This window comes from Canis aureus, chromosome 1 (genome assembly GCF_053574225.1).
Source record: "Canis aureus isolate CA01 chromosome 1, VMU_Caureus_v.1.0, whole genome shotgun sequence".
NCBI lineage: Eukaryota > Metazoa > Chordata > Mammalia > Carnivora > Canidae > Canis > Canis aureus.
The window spans coordinates 107238813-107258065 of NC_135611.1; the positions used below are offsets into that span (position 1 = coordinate 107238813).

General features: G+C 50.0%; 3 protein-coding genes across 6 annotated transcripts in view; 2 read left to right on the forward strand and 1 right to left on the reverse strand.

Annotated features, from left to right (window-relative positions):
- On the reverse strand, positions 1–4920 carry ATF5 (activating transcription factor 5). 2 transcript variants are annotated; one of them, XM_077844782.1, is made up of 3 exons: positions 4616–4920; positions 2198–2494; positions 1–1307 (listed from the first exon to the last, which is right to left on the reverse strand). In XM_077844782.1, the coding sequence occupies exons 2-3, from the start codon at positions 2373–2375 to the stop codon at positions 646–648; spliced, it is 840 nt and encodes a 279-aa protein (XP_077700908.1). In that variant the 5' UTR covers positions 2376–2494; positions 4616–4920; the 3' UTR covers positions 1–645. The 2 variants fall into 2 exon arrangements, with proteins under 2 accessions (XP_077700908.1, XP_077700917.1); XM_077844791.1 differs by lacking the exon at positions 4616–4920 and adding an exon at positions 3854–3914.
- The window catches only part of NUP62 (nucleoporin 62), a 24796-nt gene continuing 10093 nt past the window's right edge, over positions 4551–19253 (forward strand). Inside the window, exon 1 of one of the 2 annotated variants that reach the window (XM_077844684.1) lies at positions 4551–4691. The gene's annotated coding sequence lies outside the window, so the exon portion shown is untranslated. Of the gene's footprint in view, positions 4692–9762; positions 9786–19253 lie in introns of those variants that run through there. The other variant, XM_077844691.1, reaches the window with a different exon arrangement.
- IL4I1 (interleukin 4 induced 1) overlaps positions 4554–19253 on the forward strand; it is a 36947-nt gene continuing 22247 nt past the window's right edge. For both annotated transcript variants that reach the window (XM_077844682.1, XM_077844673.1), the window contains exon 1: positions 4554–4691. The gene's annotated coding sequence lies outside the window, so the exon portion shown is untranslated. The remainder of the gene's footprint in view (positions 4692–19253) is intronic.

Below are 19253 nucleotides of genomic sequence, written 5' to 3' on the forward strand. Positions count from 1 at the left end.
CCAGAGGAAATTCTTCATTTTATTTCTCTGCTCACAAACCACCAAAACAATCAGCCCCTCCCCCACCCTCATCACAAACACTGATTTCTTCCCAGAGCTAAAATGAACTCCCAGTCACCAACTATGGCCATCCCCCAGCCTGCCCACTTCCCCATCTACCTGCAAATTCACCTGCTCTGTGAACTTGGCTGCCTTTTGGCTTCCTGCCCAAATACATTTCCCCAAGGTCACTTGGCTTGCTTTTTTGTTTCTATTGTTATAAGGCCACCATTCCTGAAACCCTCCCTGCCTCACATCCAGGCTGGCTCTCCTGTCCCTGGCTGCACAATTGTTCTGCATAGCTTCCCGGGAGGCCAGGTTTGCAGGCCCTCCTCTGCTCCCCAAATTCCCTGCAGGCCTGAGTCCCTCAGCTGTTAGATGAGTGCAGATGTTGACTATGGCCAAACATGATTCTGGGGAGGGAAAAGGGGAGCAGATTCAGAAATGGACAGGAGAGGAAACAAAGATGATGGGAGGCGGCAGAGGTGGGGTGGAGGGGGGAGACAGACAGGGGGATGATGGAGGGACCCTCCTACCTCAAACTCGGACACAGAGGGTAGGTGGAGATGAAGACCAGTGTACCCTATAGCCCAAAGCCCCTGCCCTCTAGCTGTTCCGGGTCCTCTGGCTTCGAGCCTTATACACCTCGATGAGCAGATCCTTGACATACTGGATCTCACGCTCCACAGACTCAGCCCTCTCCCTCAACTCTCGGTTGCGTGCCTCCAGCCCCTGGCACTCGCCCTCCAGGGCCTCGCCCTCTGCCCGCTTCCTCTGGCGGTACCTCAGAGCTGCTGACTTGTTCTGGTCTCTCTTCTTTTGCTTGCGGTCCCCTCGAGTAGTGGCAGGATTGGGGTAGGGGGCTGGGCGAGGAGGTGGAGGAGGAGGAGGGGGCTGCTGTGGTGGGGGCAAGGATGCCAACGCTGAGTCGCCCTGCCCGGCCTCGCTGTGGCAGTAGATGGCCAGCAAGTCAAGGGTATCCAGGGCAGGGGGCTGGGGGAGGTCAAAGGTGGGGAGGGGAAGTGGAAGGGGGAGGGGCGGTGCTGATGGTGGTGGCTGTGGTTGGGGGGAGGATGGTGGGAGAAGTGGAGCATCAAGAAAGAAGTCTTCCATTTGTTCCAGCTCTTTCTTGAGGAGGGAGGCCATAGCTTCCAGGTCAGGAGGGGGTGGGGAAGGTGGGGGGAAGGCACCTTGGGGCAAGGGGGGCTCCAGGGGCAGGAGGGCTGTAAAGTCCACCCGCTCAGTCATCCAGTCAGAGAAGCCGTCACCTGGAGGATTGGAGGAGGGACATAAACGTCCTTGAGTTCCTGGTCTTCTACCCAACCTGGTGATCATCCATGCCTGCTTCATACATGCCATTCATTGAGTGAAACTACCAAGCAGCCAATCAGTCAACCAACCAATCAACGAATCATCAGACCACTCAACAAATCAACAAACCAGCCAAGAAACCAAACATCTAACCAACCAGTTAACCAATCAATCAACAAACAGTTCAACCCATTAACTAACCAGTCAATGAACCAGTGAACCAACCAACGACCCAAAAAACAAGTCGAGCAGACATTTCTTCAACCATTCCAACACCTGCTTTCCTGATTACCCTACATCTGTAGTTTCTGATTTACTCTCTAGTCTTAAAAGGCAAACTAGATCACACACACAACACACCCTGTTTCATCCTTAATTAATTAATTATTGAGAACCCACTATGTGCCGAGTATTTGAGATATGCTAATGAATAAAATAACTCCTGCCCCAGGGCCTCTGAGGATGCTGTTTCCTTTACCTGAAAAGCTCTTCCCTTGGGTCTTTTCATGGTTTATTCCTTCCCAGCCTTTAGGTCTCAGTCAAAATGTTACCTATGTGTTTCCTGGCTACAGACTCTAAATTAGGACTTTGTTTTCATTTTTTAGTTAGCTACAAAGTGTTTTCCACTTATCCCAATACATCATCACCTAATTTTCTTTTGTCAGCCTCCCCACTTCAGTGTGAGTTCCAAGAGGGCTGGGGTTATGTTGATCTTGTCTCCGCTATATTCCCTAGCCCCTAAAAGCCACCACTGGAGCATTACAGCTATTTATTGAGTGAATCAATGAATTCTTCTCCCCTGATCCATGCCCAGCTCACCCCACCTCCATTCTCTACCTGCCCTTACCTGCCAGGGGCTCTCCTCCCCCTGGGAGCCCGCCCTCCAGGGCTCCCCCAAGGATTTCATAGGGGCCCAGGGGGGCAGGAGCCAGGGGGAGTTTCCCATAGTCTACGAGCCAGCCCAGCCCGCTAGCTGGGAGCAGGGCCTTGTCCAGCTCCAGCCCCAGGGTCGCCAGAAGTGACATGGCTGCAGCACAGGCTCTGGGCAGGTGTGGCAATGAAGAAGGCTGAACCAACAGCTGGAAGGAGGCTCTGGAGGTTGCTCAGCTGGGCAAAGACAGGCACCAAGGCGAAAGTGGAAGACCTACAAGTGAGACAGAATAGGTGATGTCAGAGGCCATCCTCATCCACAGCCAAAGTCACAGAGAAACCAAGCCACAGCTCCATGTCCCCAAGGTCCTTCCTACCTTCCCCTTCCAATTGGGTTTGAGACTGCACCTTGCCCTATCAGAATTCTAAATCTATGCTTTCTTTCCCCCAATTTCTGAGCCTCACCCACTCCCAAAGAAATTCTCTTTGGGCCCCACTTTTTTTTTTTTTTTTAATTTATGATAGTCACAGAGAGAGAGAGGCAGAGACACAGGCAGAGGGAGAAGCAGGCTCCATGCACCAGGAGCCCGACGTGGGACTCGATCCCGGGTCTCCAGGATCGCGCCCTGGGCCAAAGGCAGGCGCCAAACCGCTGCGCCACCCAGGGATCCCCTGGGCCCCACTTCTCTTCTCTTTTCTTTTCTTTCTTTCTCTCTCTCTTTTCTCTTTTCTTTCTTTTCTTTCTTTCTTTTTTTTTAAATCCATGAGATACACAGAGCCAGGCAGAGACATAGGCAGAGGGAGAAGCAGGCTCCCCCTGGAGAGCCCAATGCAGAACTTGTCCCAGGACTCTGGGATCACACCACCTGAGCCAAAGGCAGATGCTTCTCCACTGAGCCACCCAGGTGCCCCTCTTTGGGCCCCACTTACTTTTCTTTAGAATTCCCAAGCCCTGTTCCTTCCTATACAAAAACCTAATGGTCTCCCAGGGGAATTTCCTTAAGCCCTTCCCTCCCACCTCACAAAATTACACTTCATTAAAAAAAAAAAATTCAGGGCAGCCTGGGTGGCTCAGCGGTTTAGCGCCGCCTTCAGCCCAGGGCCTGATCCTGGAGACTCGGGATCAAGTCCCACGTCGGGCTCCCTGCATGGGGCCTGCTTCTCCTTCTGCCTGTGTCTCTGCCTCTCTCTCTCTCCTCTCTGTGTATTCTTATGAATAAATAAATAAAATCTTTTAAAAAAAATTTCAATCCCAGGAGAATTTTCTTCCAGCCACACCCCTTCCTCTAAAGTATTTCCTTTAGGCTCCATCCCATCTAAACACTCGGCTCAAAAATCAGCTCCCAGGGATCCCTGGGTGGCGCAGCGGTTTAGCGCCTGCCTTTGGCCCAGGGCGCGATCCTGGAGACCCGGGATCGAATCCCACGTCGGGCTCCCGGTGCATGGAGCCTGCTTCTCCCTCTGCCTGTGTTTCTGCCTCTCTCTGTGTGACTATCATAAATAAAAATTAAAAAAAAAAATCAGCTCCCAGGGGAATTCCCCCAGCCCTGCCCCTCCAAACCGTGGTCTACTAAGTCCCACGGCTTCTTTTTAGCTTCGCGGTGACCGCCCCAGTCCCTTCCCGTCCAATTACCTTAGCCCCCCACTTCATTCCCGGGGATACCCCAGAGGCCCCGCCTTCTCTCCGTTGAAACCCCACCCCAGGTAAATTTGCTTAACCACGCCCCTTCTCACGATAGACCCCCGCCCACCCGTCGCAGCCGCTGATCCTAGCTCCACCCCCCTCCTTACAGGTGGCCTCTAAGCCTCGCCTTCCGCCCTGTCAATCTGAGTCAGCCCCACCCAACCCCGCCCCAGCAGGTGCCCGAATGAAACATAAATTGTGTTGTGCGCATGAGCAAGGTGGAGCTCGGAGACGGGAGCCGGCCGGCGGAGCCACACGCCTCTCTCGCAGGGCTAAAGCGCATGCTCTGCCACCGATCCAATTGTTCTCTCAGGCCTGCGGGGTTGGGGAGTCAGTGCGCATGTGCAGCTGCTTACTGCCCGCCCTTCACTCAAAAAATACGGAGTCTGGTGGGCTTGTGCACGTGAGCAACCGCTCGCGGACAGACTCATTCGGGGAGCGGGGGGCGACCCCCGCTCGGGGCTAGTGCGCAGGCGCACTGCGTGCAGGCCATCTTTAAACTCCAGCATTCTAGGGAAGAACGTACCCTTCCCCCACTGGACCGAATGCGCATGCTCGGCCGCGTGCCAACGACGCGTTTCCCTCTTCTGCGCCTGCGCGACCGTGATTCCTCACTCTCGTCTCCCCACCCCCCAGGCCTGGTCGTGAAGGCCGCGAGCTTCGAAAGGGCGGGAAAGGCGGTTGGAGAGGGAGGGGCGAGCGGTTACTCACTCCATGGCTACGGAAAGGAGAGGCGGCGGCAGCCTCAGCTGAAGAAAAGAAGGCGGTAGAGAAGAGCGCAAGCGCGGTGAGCGCGGAAACGGGCCGGGACACGGAGGGGTCGCGGCTACAGAGCCATAGCCGGGGTTGGGCGGGCGGAGATGGCGTCTCGGTAGCCTGAGAGGAGATTGTGATCTGTGGATGGGGAATGAGGCGGCCCCGGGGAGTGGGGACAGATATACAGGGGATGGCGCAGCACGGCCTCCCCGGATCCATCCGCGCCCCGCCCCGCCAGGCCCCAACCGGGAGGCGGGCCTGGCCTCTCCTCTCGGGAATCCTGGGATCCACTCCCCTCCTCCTCCCCCCGACGCGGAGTTAGGCCTTTTCCTTCCTCTGACCCGGGGACCAGCTCCGTCTTCCTACCCCAGGGGTTCCGGCCCCCGTCCTCCTTCCAACTCTGGGGTCCTGTTCTCTGTCTCTCTGACTCAGGTCCCCTCCCCCCCAATTCTAGGGATTCGATCCCTCGCCTTCTCTGAGACCTGCCCTAGTTCACTTTTGGTTTCTTTTGCCCTAGTTCTCGAATTTCCGGCCAGCCACATGCTGGACTCCTATCCCCAAACTGCCGCCCCACGCTAAGAACCCTTTTTGTGGGTTAGACTCTTGTCTGAGTTACAATGAGACCGCGCGCGCCGTTCAAATCTCAGACCTGCGATGGTGGCCAAATAATCAAGTTCTCTAGTCTCGTAGATCGAGAACTGCCTGTAAAATGAAGAAAATAATCAACTCTGCCTGATGAGAATCAAGTCGATGCCTGTGAAACCCAGAGCCCGGCTCTTAATTGCCTATTTAATGTATCTTATTTTTAATAGGAACTCTGGGGTTGAGTCTCAACCATACCTCCTGCCCTGGCAAGATCCCCAGACATTTGACCATACAATAGCTGCTAGTAGGTCATTCTTGTGTCTTCTTCACTTCTTCAAGGTGTCAGTAATTGCCAGACATCCCCACCTTTCCCTGTTCCAGATGATGGACGCTCACCCGCAACACCAGCACAGTTGCAGAGAAGCAGGCATCATCACCCTGACTGTAGCTTTTCTCCATCCTCTGCCCACCTCCCATCAGCCCTTATCCTCAGCCCTCCTTTCAGGCCAGTTGGTTCTGCTTCAGCTGCCCCCCACTGGATCAGTTTACAACCCTGCCCCAAAATAGGGAGATCTGCACTGCCCTTTGCTAAAAGAGAGGGGGCTTCCTGGCCATTCCCTCCTATGCACTAGACCCTCCACTGGCCCAAGTGGGTATGGGTCTTTACTTCCCACCTTGCATCTGTCCACAGCAGGACACCTAGAGTTCAACTTAACATCACAGGTGGTGGTTCTGAGGTCCAGAGAAGGTGGGGGAACTCTGATCTTGAGACTTATTTGGGAATGAAGATAGCAGGCTTCAGTTGCATGCAGGAAGTCCTTCTTGGGATCTGACCACTTTCACTTAGAGCACTTACTGTGCACTGTGCCAGTATTTGAAGATTTGACCTATAGGGGCTAGGTTATTACCTAGGCAGCATGAGTAGCAGTTAAGTGCAGACTCTGGCGCCCAGTTTTGGGTTCAGACCTTGTCTCTACTCCACTTATTAGCTTACTGTCAATTTCTTTTTTTCCCTGTGCCTCGGTTTCCACTACGTTCAAATCTCAGACCTGTGATGGTGGCTACATTATTTTATCGCTACGTTTCTATTAACTCCATATAGAAACTTAGCGATACATGTGGCAGCTAACAGTGCTTACTTCTGGGGTGCCTGGCTGGCTCAGGCGTGTGACTCTTGATCTTCAGGTTGTGAGTTTGAGCCCCACATCAGAAGTAGAGTTTACTTAAAGAAATAGTGCCAGGCAGCCTGGGTGGCTCAGCGGTTTAGCGCCACCTTCAGCTCAGGGCCTGCCTGTTCCTGGAGACCTGGGATCGAGTCCCACATTGGGCTCCCAGCATATGGAGCCTGCTTCTCCCTCTGCGTGTGTCTCTGCCTTTCCCGGTGTCTCTCATGAATGGATAAATAAAATCTTAAATAATAATAATAATAATAAGTAGTGCCTACTTAGTACTGTCACAAGGATTCAATGAGTTAATTCATAATTCAGGTCAAGCATTTAGATTAGTCCTCCTTTCTGCCCCCCCAAATCTTAAGTCTTCTAAAAACATCTAGTATGTACACGTGGACTAGGCAATTTAAGTAAATTTTTATTTTAGAATAATTTTATTTTTGGGCAGCTCCAGTGCCCCAGCGGTTTAGCACTGCCTTCAGCCCGAGGTGTGATCCTGGAGACCCAGGATCGAGACCCACGTCGGGCTTCCTGCATGGAGCCTGCTTCTCCCTCTGCCTGTGTCTCTTCCTCTGTGTGTGTGTGTGTTGGTCATGAATAAATAAATTAAAAATCTTTAAAAAAAATTTTTTTTTATTTTTACAGAAAAGTTACAAACATAGTGCGGAGAGTTTCCATATACCCCACATCCATTTTCCCTGTTGTTGACCTCTTTAACATTTCTGTGATATATTTGTCACAACTAAAGAACCCACGTCGGTATGGGATTTTAAAGTGCACACCTCATTTTGATATTCTGATTTCACTAGTTGTTTTTGTTTTTGTAGATATTTACTTTAGAGAGCACAGGCAGGGGGAACAGCAGAGGGAGAAGCAGGCTCCCCACTGAGCAAGGAGCCCTACCCAGGGCTTGATTCCAGGACCTTGGGATCATGACCTGAGCAGAAGGCAGATGCTTAACCAACTGAGCCACCCAGGCACCCCTCGCTAGTTGTTCTTAATGCTGTTTTTTTGTTCCAGGATGCCATATCACATTTAATCATCGTGTCTCCTTAGCCTCCTCTGGTCTGCAGCAGTTTCTCAGACTTTCTTAGATTTTCATGACTTTGGGAGATTTGAAGAGTGCTGGTTGGTTCTTGTATGTGACATCCCTTAATTTGGTTTTGTTTCATAGACTGGGGACTATGGGTTTTTGAGAGGGTGGCCAGGTAGGATACCTTTTAGTAACTAGAAATGAATTTGCTTAGTATGGGAATCATTTTGCCAGCTGTATGCCACATATGCTGACTGAGGAGACGTTCGGGCAAGGACCCTGGTTCCCCCTGTCCTACCCCCTTGCACCTTTTTCTGGCTGTTGAATCTCACCCAGTTCAACCCTGGTGCCAGCTGTCCCACTGAAACAGCTTGACTGATTCCTACTGAATGGGTGCCAGTTTGCACACTTTTCTCCCTAGTCCTTCCTGGTACATTCTAATTTGTGGGTGGTGGGTTATCAGTGGCTGCCTTTGAGCCCAGGTCTTGGCACCCTGAGCCCTCTCCTATGCCTGCTCTTGACCTGGACTTGTGGCACTTCCAGGACTCAAATGCCTCTGCCTCCCTCAGCTTGCAGTCTTCCAGGGTCCAGGTGCCCAAGTCCCTTTCAATTCCTGAGCTGGGGCTGGGAGCATGGGTGGGGCTTCTGGGGACTCTTTTTCAGTGCGGAGGAGCCAGGCTTGGGAAATGAGGCCGGCATTGCAGGCAGGTTGCATCACCCTTGCTCTTTGATGGGGAGGGGGAGTAGGGGGATTCTCTGGGGGCCCCCAGCGCACCTGGCAACAATTCCTGGTTAGCACAGCCCTAGAGCCCTGGATTGGGAAGAAGTCCCAGCACAGCAAAGGAGGGGACAGGAGAGTAGCTACCTGTGCTGGACCCTAAGTATCTGAGACTCAGTGCTGAGAAGGGGCCTCAGATCAGAAAAGCTAACCTGCTTGTCTTGCAGACGCAAGAGAAGCCCCAAGAGATGAAGAGGGTTGTGCATAACCACAGTGCTGGTTAGAGCCCAGGCTTCCATGGTACCATACAGCTTCCAACGCCCTACGGGCCCCAGGGAGAGCCTGTTTTCTCTCAGATCTATGAGGTCCCTGACCCCCAGCCTAGAGCATAGCCTACTGGGAGGCCACCTCATCCAGACCTTCACCTCAGGTTTGCTGCTGCTCACAGTTGCCAAATTCTATCGATTCCCAACGTACTCCTCCCCATCTCCCCTATCCTAGTGGAGGCCCTCCTCACCAGCCACCCCTCAGTGGTTTCCCAATCAAGGTGACAGCCTGGCATGTGATGGAAAATGGACAGAGTTTGCATCAGATGGACCTAGATTCTTTCTGAAGAGGTGCTAGGGCAGGTACCTGGGTCATGCAGAGGGGGAGGGAGAGTAGGCAGGATTTGGAAGTGGATGTCCTAGCAAACAAGAGAGGAAGGCCAAGGCCATCCCAGTTGGGGAAAGGGCAGTGTAGGGGCCAGGCATGTAGAGCATCAAGCTGCCACGTGGCCCAGTAGCTCAGAGTCTTCCACTCTTTCCTGCTGTGTGTCTCTGGGCAGAGGCAGCTTCAACTCTTCCAGCCTAGGTAGGCCCCTCACTGCTGTACCAGCTGTGGCACCTCGTTCATCTATATTGTTTCCTGTGGCATATCATAAACTTAGTGGCTCAAAACAGCACATTTAAATGTATTCCTTTTTAGTTCTGATGACTGCAAGTCTAAAATAGGTTCACAGGGCTGTGTTCCTTCTGGAGACTATAGAGGAGAATCCATTTTCTTCTCTTTCCAGAGGCGCTTGTGCTCCTCGGCTCATGGCCCTTCTTGTATCAATCTGACCTCTGCTTCCACCATCTCCTCTCTTGTTTTTTTTTTTCCTTTGATTTTCTTGCTCTCTCTCTCATCAGTGGCCTTACATTAGAGCTCACCCAGATCATCCAGGAGAGTATCTCCATTACAAGATCCTCAATTTAATCATATATGCACACTTCTTTTTGCCATGTAGAATAATACAGTCACAGGTTCTGGGGACTAGGATGTGGACCTCTTTGGGGAGACATTATCCAGCCCACTACACTTTCCTTTGGGAGCTCTTTTTCTCATCTTGATGAAGGCTAGCAGCCCTTGGGTGCCCCTTCCTAGAGGAAAAGTACTGGGCAAATTGAAGGTAATTGACCACATAGTGCCCTAGAACTCAGGATGCTGTCACTTACTGCTGTGTGACCTCCAGCAAGATACTGCACCCCCACTGTGGCATCATCACTAAAGTGGGGACAGTAACAGAACCTTCAGAGGGCAGTGGATAAGGATCAAAGGGGTAATACATGAAAAGGCCTATAACAGTTCCTGGCTCAGCAAGTAAGCCATCTCCATAAACCCGACAGCCCTGTATCAGGGAGAGGCCAGCAAAGCCTCTGGGCTACTCAGAGGTGGCCCAGCCTGCCCCACAGCAGTGCTGGCCTGGCGGCGCAGAGCTTCCAATCTTACAGAAGTTGGAAATCCAGCATTTTCTGAGATCCAAGTTTTAAAAGTGGGCAAGTAATTAAGAGAAACCCCCAACAAACCATGAGTGTGGATAGACTCAGTCTGTGGGTCCTCCCTGACCTTTGGTTCAGTGATCCCCCCACCCCCCCATCTAATCCTCTCTGCCCAGAGCAGAGAACAAAAGAAACCAAGTACTCCTCATTCCAGAATTGCTGAAAGTTTGGACCACACCCCTCCCTGCTGGACTGATCCAGTTTGAGGAAGAGTGGGGCCTTGTTCCCACCCGGTCCCCTGTCAAATCAAGAGAGCTGTGTTTATGCAGAGCAGGAGGGGAGGTCTCAGGAATTGTCCTTAGGGGATTGGGTGTCTGCCAAGGAGGAGCTGGTGTCTTATTACCCTGTCTGTCCTTATCAGCTGTCCATACCTCCAGCCAGAGGCCATCGGGAACACAACTTGGGTTTCTTGCTGTTATCAGCTGGGGAGCTATCCACTACTGGGGCCCTCAGGGCATCTCAGTAAGTGAGTGTTAAGGAGGACTTACTATGGGAGCTGGGTTAAGTTAGGTAACTTTGGGGAGGGTTCAGGGAAGCAGGCTTTGCTCTGGATTGGAGGCAAGTTTGTGACTGGGTATCTTTATCTTATCTAGAGCCAGGAGGAAGGAACAGAGCTAACACTGTGATTAATGTAAGAAGCACGTGTCAGCTCTGAGCCAGGAAGGGGATTTAGGTCCTTTTTATGCTTTGGACAGTGTTTGTGCTTCTGTGTAGAAGCATTTCAGAGTGATCTTATTTTGTCTTGGTCCCCCACAGTCAGTGGCCTGCCTGATGTTGGTCACCTCTGAAATTGTTCTGTCTGACTGGAGCCTGCCAGACCTGGCTCCTAGGGCAGCTTTCCCTTTCTCAGAGCAAATGAACTCATCCTTCCAAGTGGGGGAGGAGAGTTGGGGAGCCCCTGCTGTGTGGTGGGCCACACACCTATAGTTCCCACAGGATGGCTTGAGCACAGAGGAAGGTAGCAGGACCTGAACCCAGCCAGCCCTTGTGGGATGGCCATAGTGGGAGCTGAGGGTGGCAGGAGAGAGGGAAAGAAGCAGAGACGGGGGAACATAACGGGAAAACCTCACAGGCCCCCAAGGTCCCCAGGTGTCCCCCATGGAGAGCGTTGGGTCAGCATCAGCAGAGTCCCACTCAGTTCAAGAGCCCTTTGCCCTTCTCCTCTGCCAGCCCCCACCCAGAGCAGGAACAGATTTCGGAGATAGGAACGGGAGAGAGCAGCTGATGCCCCCCTTCACTCCAATCCTTCAGGAGACTAGCCTGAGGCTGGAGAAGGTGGACAGCACTGAATTGGGTTCACTGTGAAATCTACACAAGTCTGGAAGGTGACAGACATGTCCGAGATGTCTTTAGAGAGTGGGGAGGAAGTACTAGACCTGGCACATGGTGGATGCAGGGGGTGAGAGGGTGTTGGGTAGGTGGAAAAGTCACATTGGAGAGGCTCATGAGGGGTTAACTCAGCTCTGGGATTGCACAGCCTGGGTCAGTACTGACTACCTGTTTGTGACTTTGGGTAAGGTGCTAAAGTTCTCTTGAATTTAGCTTGCTCATCTGTAAAATGGGGTCACAAACAGTTCCCACCTCATAAAGTTGGGAGTCGGTGCAGGTAAAGCACTGCAAACAGCCCAGCACAAAATAAACACCCAGAAATGTTAGCATGGTGTTTGTTACCCAGAGGCCGGTGGGAGCTGTGATTGGTTTCTAGTTCTCAGAGTCCAAAGCCACTCTGCCTCCCACTTTTGGTGGCTTTTCACCAGTTTCCCAGAGAAACTATCTTCATGGCAACTGTCTCTACCATAACCTGTCCTGGACCTTTTCTTCCCTCACCAGTGACATCACTGTCTCTCCCCTGAGATGCTGGTGTTGATTACAGGGAGTGAGGCTGGGGAGGGAGCACAGGTGTGTGCGATTCTGCACACTACCCTCCCCACCTGCCATCTGCTGTGCTCTTAGAATCGCTCTCCATGTCACCCCCATGCCCAGCTGCATCTCAGGGAACGTCTGATGGCCTCACAGCTGACTAGAGCATTTCAACTCCAGTCTCCTTCCCAGGCCAGCTTTACTGCTCTCCCAGGGGAAAGCATGAGTAAGCAGAGGAAACTTCTCTGCCCAGCCCCTGCCCTCAAGGTAAAGTCAGGACTGAGCCTGGCCCCTGCCCACCACTGCAGCCTTACTTCTGCCTTTCTGGCATCCCATGCCTGGTTGGTTTGTTTATTGGCTTTATTTTGAGCATTGTATAACACACATCCATTTATTAAAGTGTATATAATTCAGTGGTTTTCAGTACATTCATAGAGTTTTGCAACCATTACTACAATCTAATTTTGAAACATCTTCATTATCCCCCAAAGAAACCCCATGTTCCACATCCTTTAGCAGCCACGCCCTGTTCCCCCATCCCTCAACCCTAAGCAACTGCTAACCTACTTTCTGTCTAGATTTGTCTATCCTATCTGGATATTTCATATGAATGGAATCGTGTCATAGATGGTCCTTTGTTTGGTTTTCAGGGTTCATCCGTTTGTAGCACATGTTAATACTTAATCTTTTTTTTCCCCCTAAGATTTGATTTATTTATTTGAGATGGAGAGCATGCAAGCATGAACCAGGGGAGGGACAGGGGCAGAGGGAGAAGCAGACTCCCCACTGAGCAGAGAGCCCACCATGGAGTTTGATCCCAGCACTCTGAGGTCATGACCTGAGCTGAAGGCATATGCATGTACAAGTTTGAGGTGGACATATGTTTTCATTTCTCTTGGGAGATACCAAGCACTAGGATTGTTGAATTACATACAGGGTAACTCCATTTTTTTTTTTTTTTTAAAGATTTTATCTATTTATTCATGAGAGACACAGAGAGAGAGGCAGGGACACAGGCAAAGGGAGAAGCAGGCTCCATGCAGGGACCCCGATGTGGGACACTATCCTGGGACTCCAGGATCACACCCTGGGCCGAAGGCAGGCGCCAAACCACTGAGCCACCCAGGGATCCCCAAAACCAAATTTAAAGATCTCTTTCTTCCTAAGGAGCATTTTCTTGACCCTCTCCTTAACTCATTCCCCAGGTGAAGTTAATCATTGTCTCCCCTAGGCTTCCAGTAGGTTCTAACCAGAGCTCTTTCACAGTGTCATCCTATCATTTGTCTCTTTGTTACTTTCAGTAAATTCTGAAGTAGTTGAGGGCAAAGGATCTTATCTTATTCATCCAGACTTTGACATTTATGTTGACATTGGACAAATTACTTAACCCTAAAAGGTAAATACAGGTGGTACCTACCTCACAGTTGAAGGGGGTGAGGACTAACAGAGTCAGTACACAAAAAGCACCCGGCACAAAATAACCCCTGGATCTGTTGATTCCACTGACAAGCATTCACTGAGTGCCTGCAATAGCTAGCAACTGTTACTAACACTGGGATATGGAAATCACAGACAAAAATGCTGCCTGTCATGTAGCTGATATTCTAGTGGAGAGATAGTAAATGAAATCCATAATTTCGGTATATTATTTCAAATGGTGTTAAGTCCTAAGGATAGCCAGGGAAGGCATCACTGAGTAGGTGACATTTTAGCAAAGGCTGAAGAAAGTAAAGGAGTGATTCACGGGGACACTTGGGGCAAGTGTTCCAGGATGAGGGACCCAGCAAAGGCCCTGGGGCAAGAGTACTTTAGGCAGTTAAGAACAAATGGAGGGATCCCTGGGTGGCACAGCGGTTTGGCGGCTGCCTTTGGCCCGGGGCGCGATCCTGGAGACCCGGGATCGAATCCCACATCGGGCTCCCAGTGCATGGAGCCTGCTTCTCCCTCTGCCTATGTCTCTGCCTCTCTCTCTCTCTCTCTCTGTGTGTGTGACTATCATAAATAAATAAATAAAATATTTTTTAAAAAAGAACAAGTGGAGTTGGAGTGGAATGATGGAGGAGGGCAAGAGTGGCTGCCAGTAAGGGTGCCTTTTGGCTATTGGGAATAATGCCCCTGTGAATATTTGTGTGCAAGATTTTGTTTGAGTGCCTGTTTTCAGTTCTGGTAACTTTATATTTAAATATCACTCTGGATTTCAGGAAGGTAGTGACCATATAATATTGTCTTTGTTTGCTCAGCACAGGGCCTGTCCTGTTCTAAGTTTTAATGGTATATTTGTGAATTACCCAATACATGTTGGCATATGAGTGCAGAATGGTTAGTGCTTTTATCACTATTTTTTGATAAATGCAGTTGGTATATCAGATTGACAGAGGTTTCCTAGTCTCAGGTGCTGGCAGGTTGCAGGGAAATGATCTTTCCAGAAACTGCCAGTTAGAATAAAAATGGGTAGAGGCAGGTTGGAGGGCGATTTGGTGGCCCTCAAGAAAACCAAAATGCAAGCATCCATGGCCAGCAAGTTTACTTCTGGGGATCTGCCCTGAAAAAATCATTTGTGCCAAAGAAGGTGTAAACGAGCATGTTTGTTGCAGTATTGTTGATGAAAAGAATTAGAATCGATTCATTTCCTCAGGCTATGAATGCACACACACATACATAGGTAAAAGATACATGGCAGCTTTTTTAACAACGCTTACCTCACAGGTGTGAGGACCACGGTGGAGGATAGTAATCAAGAAAATCTTGGCTTTGGGGCATCTGGGTTGGCTCAGGTCATGATCCCCCGGGGTCCTGGGATCGAGGTCCACATTGGGCTCCTGGCTCAGTAGGGAAGCCTGCTTCTCCCTCTCCCTCTGCTCATGCTCTCTCTCTCTCTCAAATAAATAAATCGGAAAGGAAAAGAAAGGAAAAAGGAAAGGAAGAATTTTGGCTCTGTTGATGTGCAAGACATTTATTTTTATCTATCTATCTATCTATCTATCTATCTATCTATCTATCTATCTATCTATTTTATTTGACAGAGAGCCACAGCAGGGGGAGCAGCAGGCAGAGGGAGACGTAGAAACAGGCTCCCTGCTTAACAGGGAGCCCGATGTGGGGCTTGATCCCAGGACCCTGGGATCATGACCTGAGCAAACCAGCGGCCCCACAAGATATTATTTTATTTTTATTTAAAAAATTTTTTTTTAAGATTTTATTTATTTTTACATTAGAGACCTAGAGGGAGAGGCAGGCTTCCTGCAGGGAGCCCAATGCAAGACTCAATCCTGGGATCATGCCCTGAGCCGAAGGCAGACACTCAATTGCTGAGCCACCCAGGTGTCCCACAAGATAGTATTTTAAAATAAGGACTGATGTATTAATTGTGTAGTTAAAATTTAAATGTTAAAAATGCAGTTAGAGAAAATATTTCAATAGAAGAGAAACAAAACCGTTCTTGGCAAAATAGGTATGGGGCCCAGCACCAGAGTATTCCTCAGATCTCTTCCAGTCCCATTATTTTATATTGAATTATTGTTCTAAAATCTTCCTTAAAATCGACTCTTCTTTTTTTCCTGACTTCTTTCCATACAGGTCTTAACCTGATTTGTTTTCCCTATGGGAATACTACTGTTTTTCCCCACCACCTGAGTTCCTTTGGGTGTAGCTCCAGGCCTTGGAGTAAAGGAGAGTGCAATTGCTAATTAGCTGGGAAATGACTTCTTGGGGTGAAATTAGTTTTTTTCAGGGGAAGGAAGGAAGGGAACGAATGAATCCAAGAAGCATTTGGGTATCAATTGAGGCATCCTACAGGAGCAAGTAGGATGTTGGGTCAATGAGGAAAATAAGCCTGCTTAAGATGAGTCCTAAGATCTAGAAAGTGAAAAATGGAGACAGTGGGTCTGACATGTGACTATTTGTGTACAGTGTACAGAGGCATAGAGAGCATACATCGTTTGCTTAAATGTATCAAGAAAATCTAGAAGGAAGCACAGGGAATATAACCGCTTGTCTCAGGGAGGAGAGCTGGTGGCTGTGGGGGTGGAGGAGGTCCAAGACCAGTGTTCCTTTGGGAATGTAGAACCACATGAACAAACTGTGTTCACTAAAAGAATGAATTTGTTTATTTATTTAGATTTTATTTATTCATGAGAGACCCACAGAGAGAGAGAGAGAGAGAGAGGCAGAGAGACCCAGGCAGAGGGAGAAGCAGTCTCCACGCCGGAAGCCCGATGTGGGACTTGATCCCTGAATTCTGGGATCACTCCCTGAGCCAAAGGCAGACACTCAACCGCTGAGTCACCCAGGTGTCCCCACAAAAAGAATTTAAATTACATTTTTAAAATAGCCAGCACCAGGGCATCTGGCTGGCTCAGTCAGTTAAGGGTCCAACTCTTGATTTCAGCTCAGGTCATGATTGTGGGATTGAGCCCCTAGTAGGGCTCCTTGCTCAACGGGGAGTCTGCATCTCTTTCTTCCTCTGCTCCTTCCCCACCCCAGCTAGTATGCGTTCGTGTGCATGCATGTGTACTTTCTTTCTCTCTACAATAAATGAATAATTCTTTATTTTTATTTTTTTTTTAAGATTTTACCCATTTATTCATGACAGACACAGAGAGTGACAGAGAGAGAGAGAGCGGCAGAGACACAGGCAGAGGGAGAAGCAGGCTCCATGCAGGGACCCCATGTGGGACTTGATCCCGGGTATCCAGGGTCATGCCCCAGTCTGAAGGCGGCGCTAAACCACTGGGCCACCAGGGCTGCCCATGAATAATTCTTTAAAATAGGTTGAGAAATGGAATATGTGTGACAAAGCTTCCTCAGCAGTTAGCATGCAGGATATTTAAGAACCGATCATGTGACTCCACCTGGGGGAAAAGATAGGCAGCAGTAAGATGAGCAATGAGGCTTTCTGTGGCTCCTCCCCCTGAAGAGCAGACCAGGCAGTCAGAGACTGCAGACAGAGACGCCTCCTGTTTGCTGTCTCTTCACAGTTATCTAATATTTAACACAAGTTCATTATACCTGAGAGATCGAAGGGCCTCAAATGTGCAGGTCCTCAGGGAGGAGCAGGCTGGAGGAAATTGGGACCAGAATCCTGAGCGGCCTAAGGGGTAAGAGGCAGTTGAAAACAGGCATATGTCTATCTTGCCTTCCCTGTTAGGGCCACTATGCACTATGGAAGAGAAGACCTTTACGCTGCTGTGAGCTCTGAGGTTTCCCTGCTGCCGCTTTGGCTTAGAAAAGCATCCCTGCCTTTCTTGGAGGCTGTTTCCTGTAGCTCAGGTGGCCATGCCCACCAGGAAAGGTGGTTGTGTAAGAGCCCAACAGGGTGACCCAGACCACCACCAGCTCCTCCCCAGCCACCTGGGACAGTTCCTCAAAATAAATGAGATCCTTTCACATAGACTCTGTAGCATCATGCTGCACGCAGTCTGACCACACCGACCCCTCACTGCTCTGGAGCCCACTGACCACCGCTGCCTCGGCCTTTGCGCTGCTGTCTCTTTAGCCTGGAACAGTGGAGACTGCCTTGGCTCTGGTCTAGTTAGCAGGTTGCTCTCATCAGTTGATTTGCATTCCTGAAGGGCTGGATCTCTGAGCGAACCTGTTCCCTGAGGGTCAGAGGAGTTTTCTTTGACTCAAGGGAGAGAGGGGAACCAATTCAAGAGATAAGAAGCAGAGTTGGCAGACTTGGGGTGAGTGGCCAATGAGCTCTGTTTCATAGGTTAGTAAGACAGCCCAGAGGAGATGATGGTGGGGGCAAGAGACAGCAGACCGAACAGGGAGTTAACTGCACTGGCATAATGGCAAAGGTACCAGCAGGCGTTTGAGTCTCTGTGGGGATCAGATTTCCCTGGCTGGACTGATGGGAACCAAAGGCAAAGATCTGTCCGGTCTCTGATTTTCCCCTTTTTTCTCCTACCGCCACTTCCTACTCCCTTTGTCTCTCTTCTTTGGTCTTTCTCAGCCTATCACCACACTTCCTCCAAGTCTTAAATTGCTAACTTATTTTAAGATTTTTTATTTATTTATTTTTAAATATTTTTTTTTTTAAGATTTTATTTCTTCATGATAGACGTAGAGAGAGAAAGAGAGAGAAAGGCAGAGACACAGGAAGAGGGAAGAACAGGCTCCATGCAGGGAGCCCGACGCGGGACTTAATCCCAGGACTCCAGGATCGTGCCCTGGATGGAAGGCAGACGCTAAATTGCTGAGCCACCCAGGGATCCCCAAGATTTTGTTTTTAAGTCATCTTTATACGCAACTCGTATTTACAACCCCAAGATCAAGAGTCACGTGCTCTACTGACTCAGCCAGCCTGGTGCCCCATTAAATTGCTAATTTTGTGGGGTGAGGGGGAAGAATGGATCCCACAAAGGTAGCTCTTCCTTCCTTGCTTCCTGGGCCCCACCTGGGCTCGGCGTTGTTGGCTGCGCCACCAGGTGGCTGTGGCCTGAAATGTCAGGAGGCTCTGCTTCAATTGCTCCCAGAACTTGTAACTATTACGAGGTTAGCTTTTCTGGGGCCCCAGGGGTGCACCGTGCTAAGCGCCCAGTGCAGATCAGACAGTTTCATTTTCATAAAGACCGCATGATCTGTGACCTGTAATCTCTGTCTTTCATATGAGGAAAAGGCATGGGAGTGAATTTAGAACCTGAGATCCCAGGGTTTAATAGTGGAGAATCAGGAGCCCTGGCCAGTGGGCTGCACAGCCTTGCGGAATGACTGACAGAAAAGGATGAACAAAGGTCCCTGTCCTCAGAACACATAGAAGTCCACAGTATGGACTTCTTTTTCTTTTTTAGATTTATTTGTTCATGAGAGACAGAGAGAGAGGCAGAGACATGGGCAGAGGGAGAAGCAGGCTCCATGCAGGGAGCCTGATGTGGGACTCGATCCCCGGGCTCCGGGATCACACCCTGAGCCAAAGGCAAATGCTCAACCACTGCGCCACCCATGTGTCCCTGCAGTATGGACTTCTAATGATAGCTACAGTCCCCACCCCTGCCCATAAATGGACTGGAAAACCCTGGACATAACAATCCCAAGCCCCATCGAAAAAGCCCTAGGAAATAGAGCCCTTTGGCTGGACTTTTTGCTGCCCCAAATGAAGTGGAGTAGAACTGGCATAAAGGAAGGGGACAGGGACTCCTGGGTGGCTCAGCAGTTGTGCATCTGCCTTCGGCTCAGGGCATGATCCCTGCATGGAGCCTGCTTCTCCCTCTGCCTATGTCTCTGCCTCTCTCTCTGTTTCTCATTAATAAATAAATAAAATCTTTCTTAAAAAAAAAAAAAAAAAAAGGAAGGGGACAGCAGCTATCTCCACCCCAGTGGATGAGCCTAGTGTGGAAGGGTCACTTAGTTTCTGAGGTGATAAAATGAAGAACAGCTGTGGGATCAGGAAGGGAAACTTCATCATGGCTTTGTCTCCATTGGATGGACT

What these genes read in the sequence shown, in the direction of transcription:
- ATF5 (XM_077844782.1), bottom strand. Translation starts at nt 2,375, where the DNA reads ATGTCACTTCTGGCGACCCTGGGGCTGGAGCTGGACAAGGCCCTGCTC. An exon ending in GGGAGGAGAGCCCCTGGCAG is followed by an intron (nt 1,308 to 2,197) that starts GTAAGGGCAGGT and finishes CCAATCCTCCAG; the next exon opens with GTGACGGCTTCTCTGACTGG.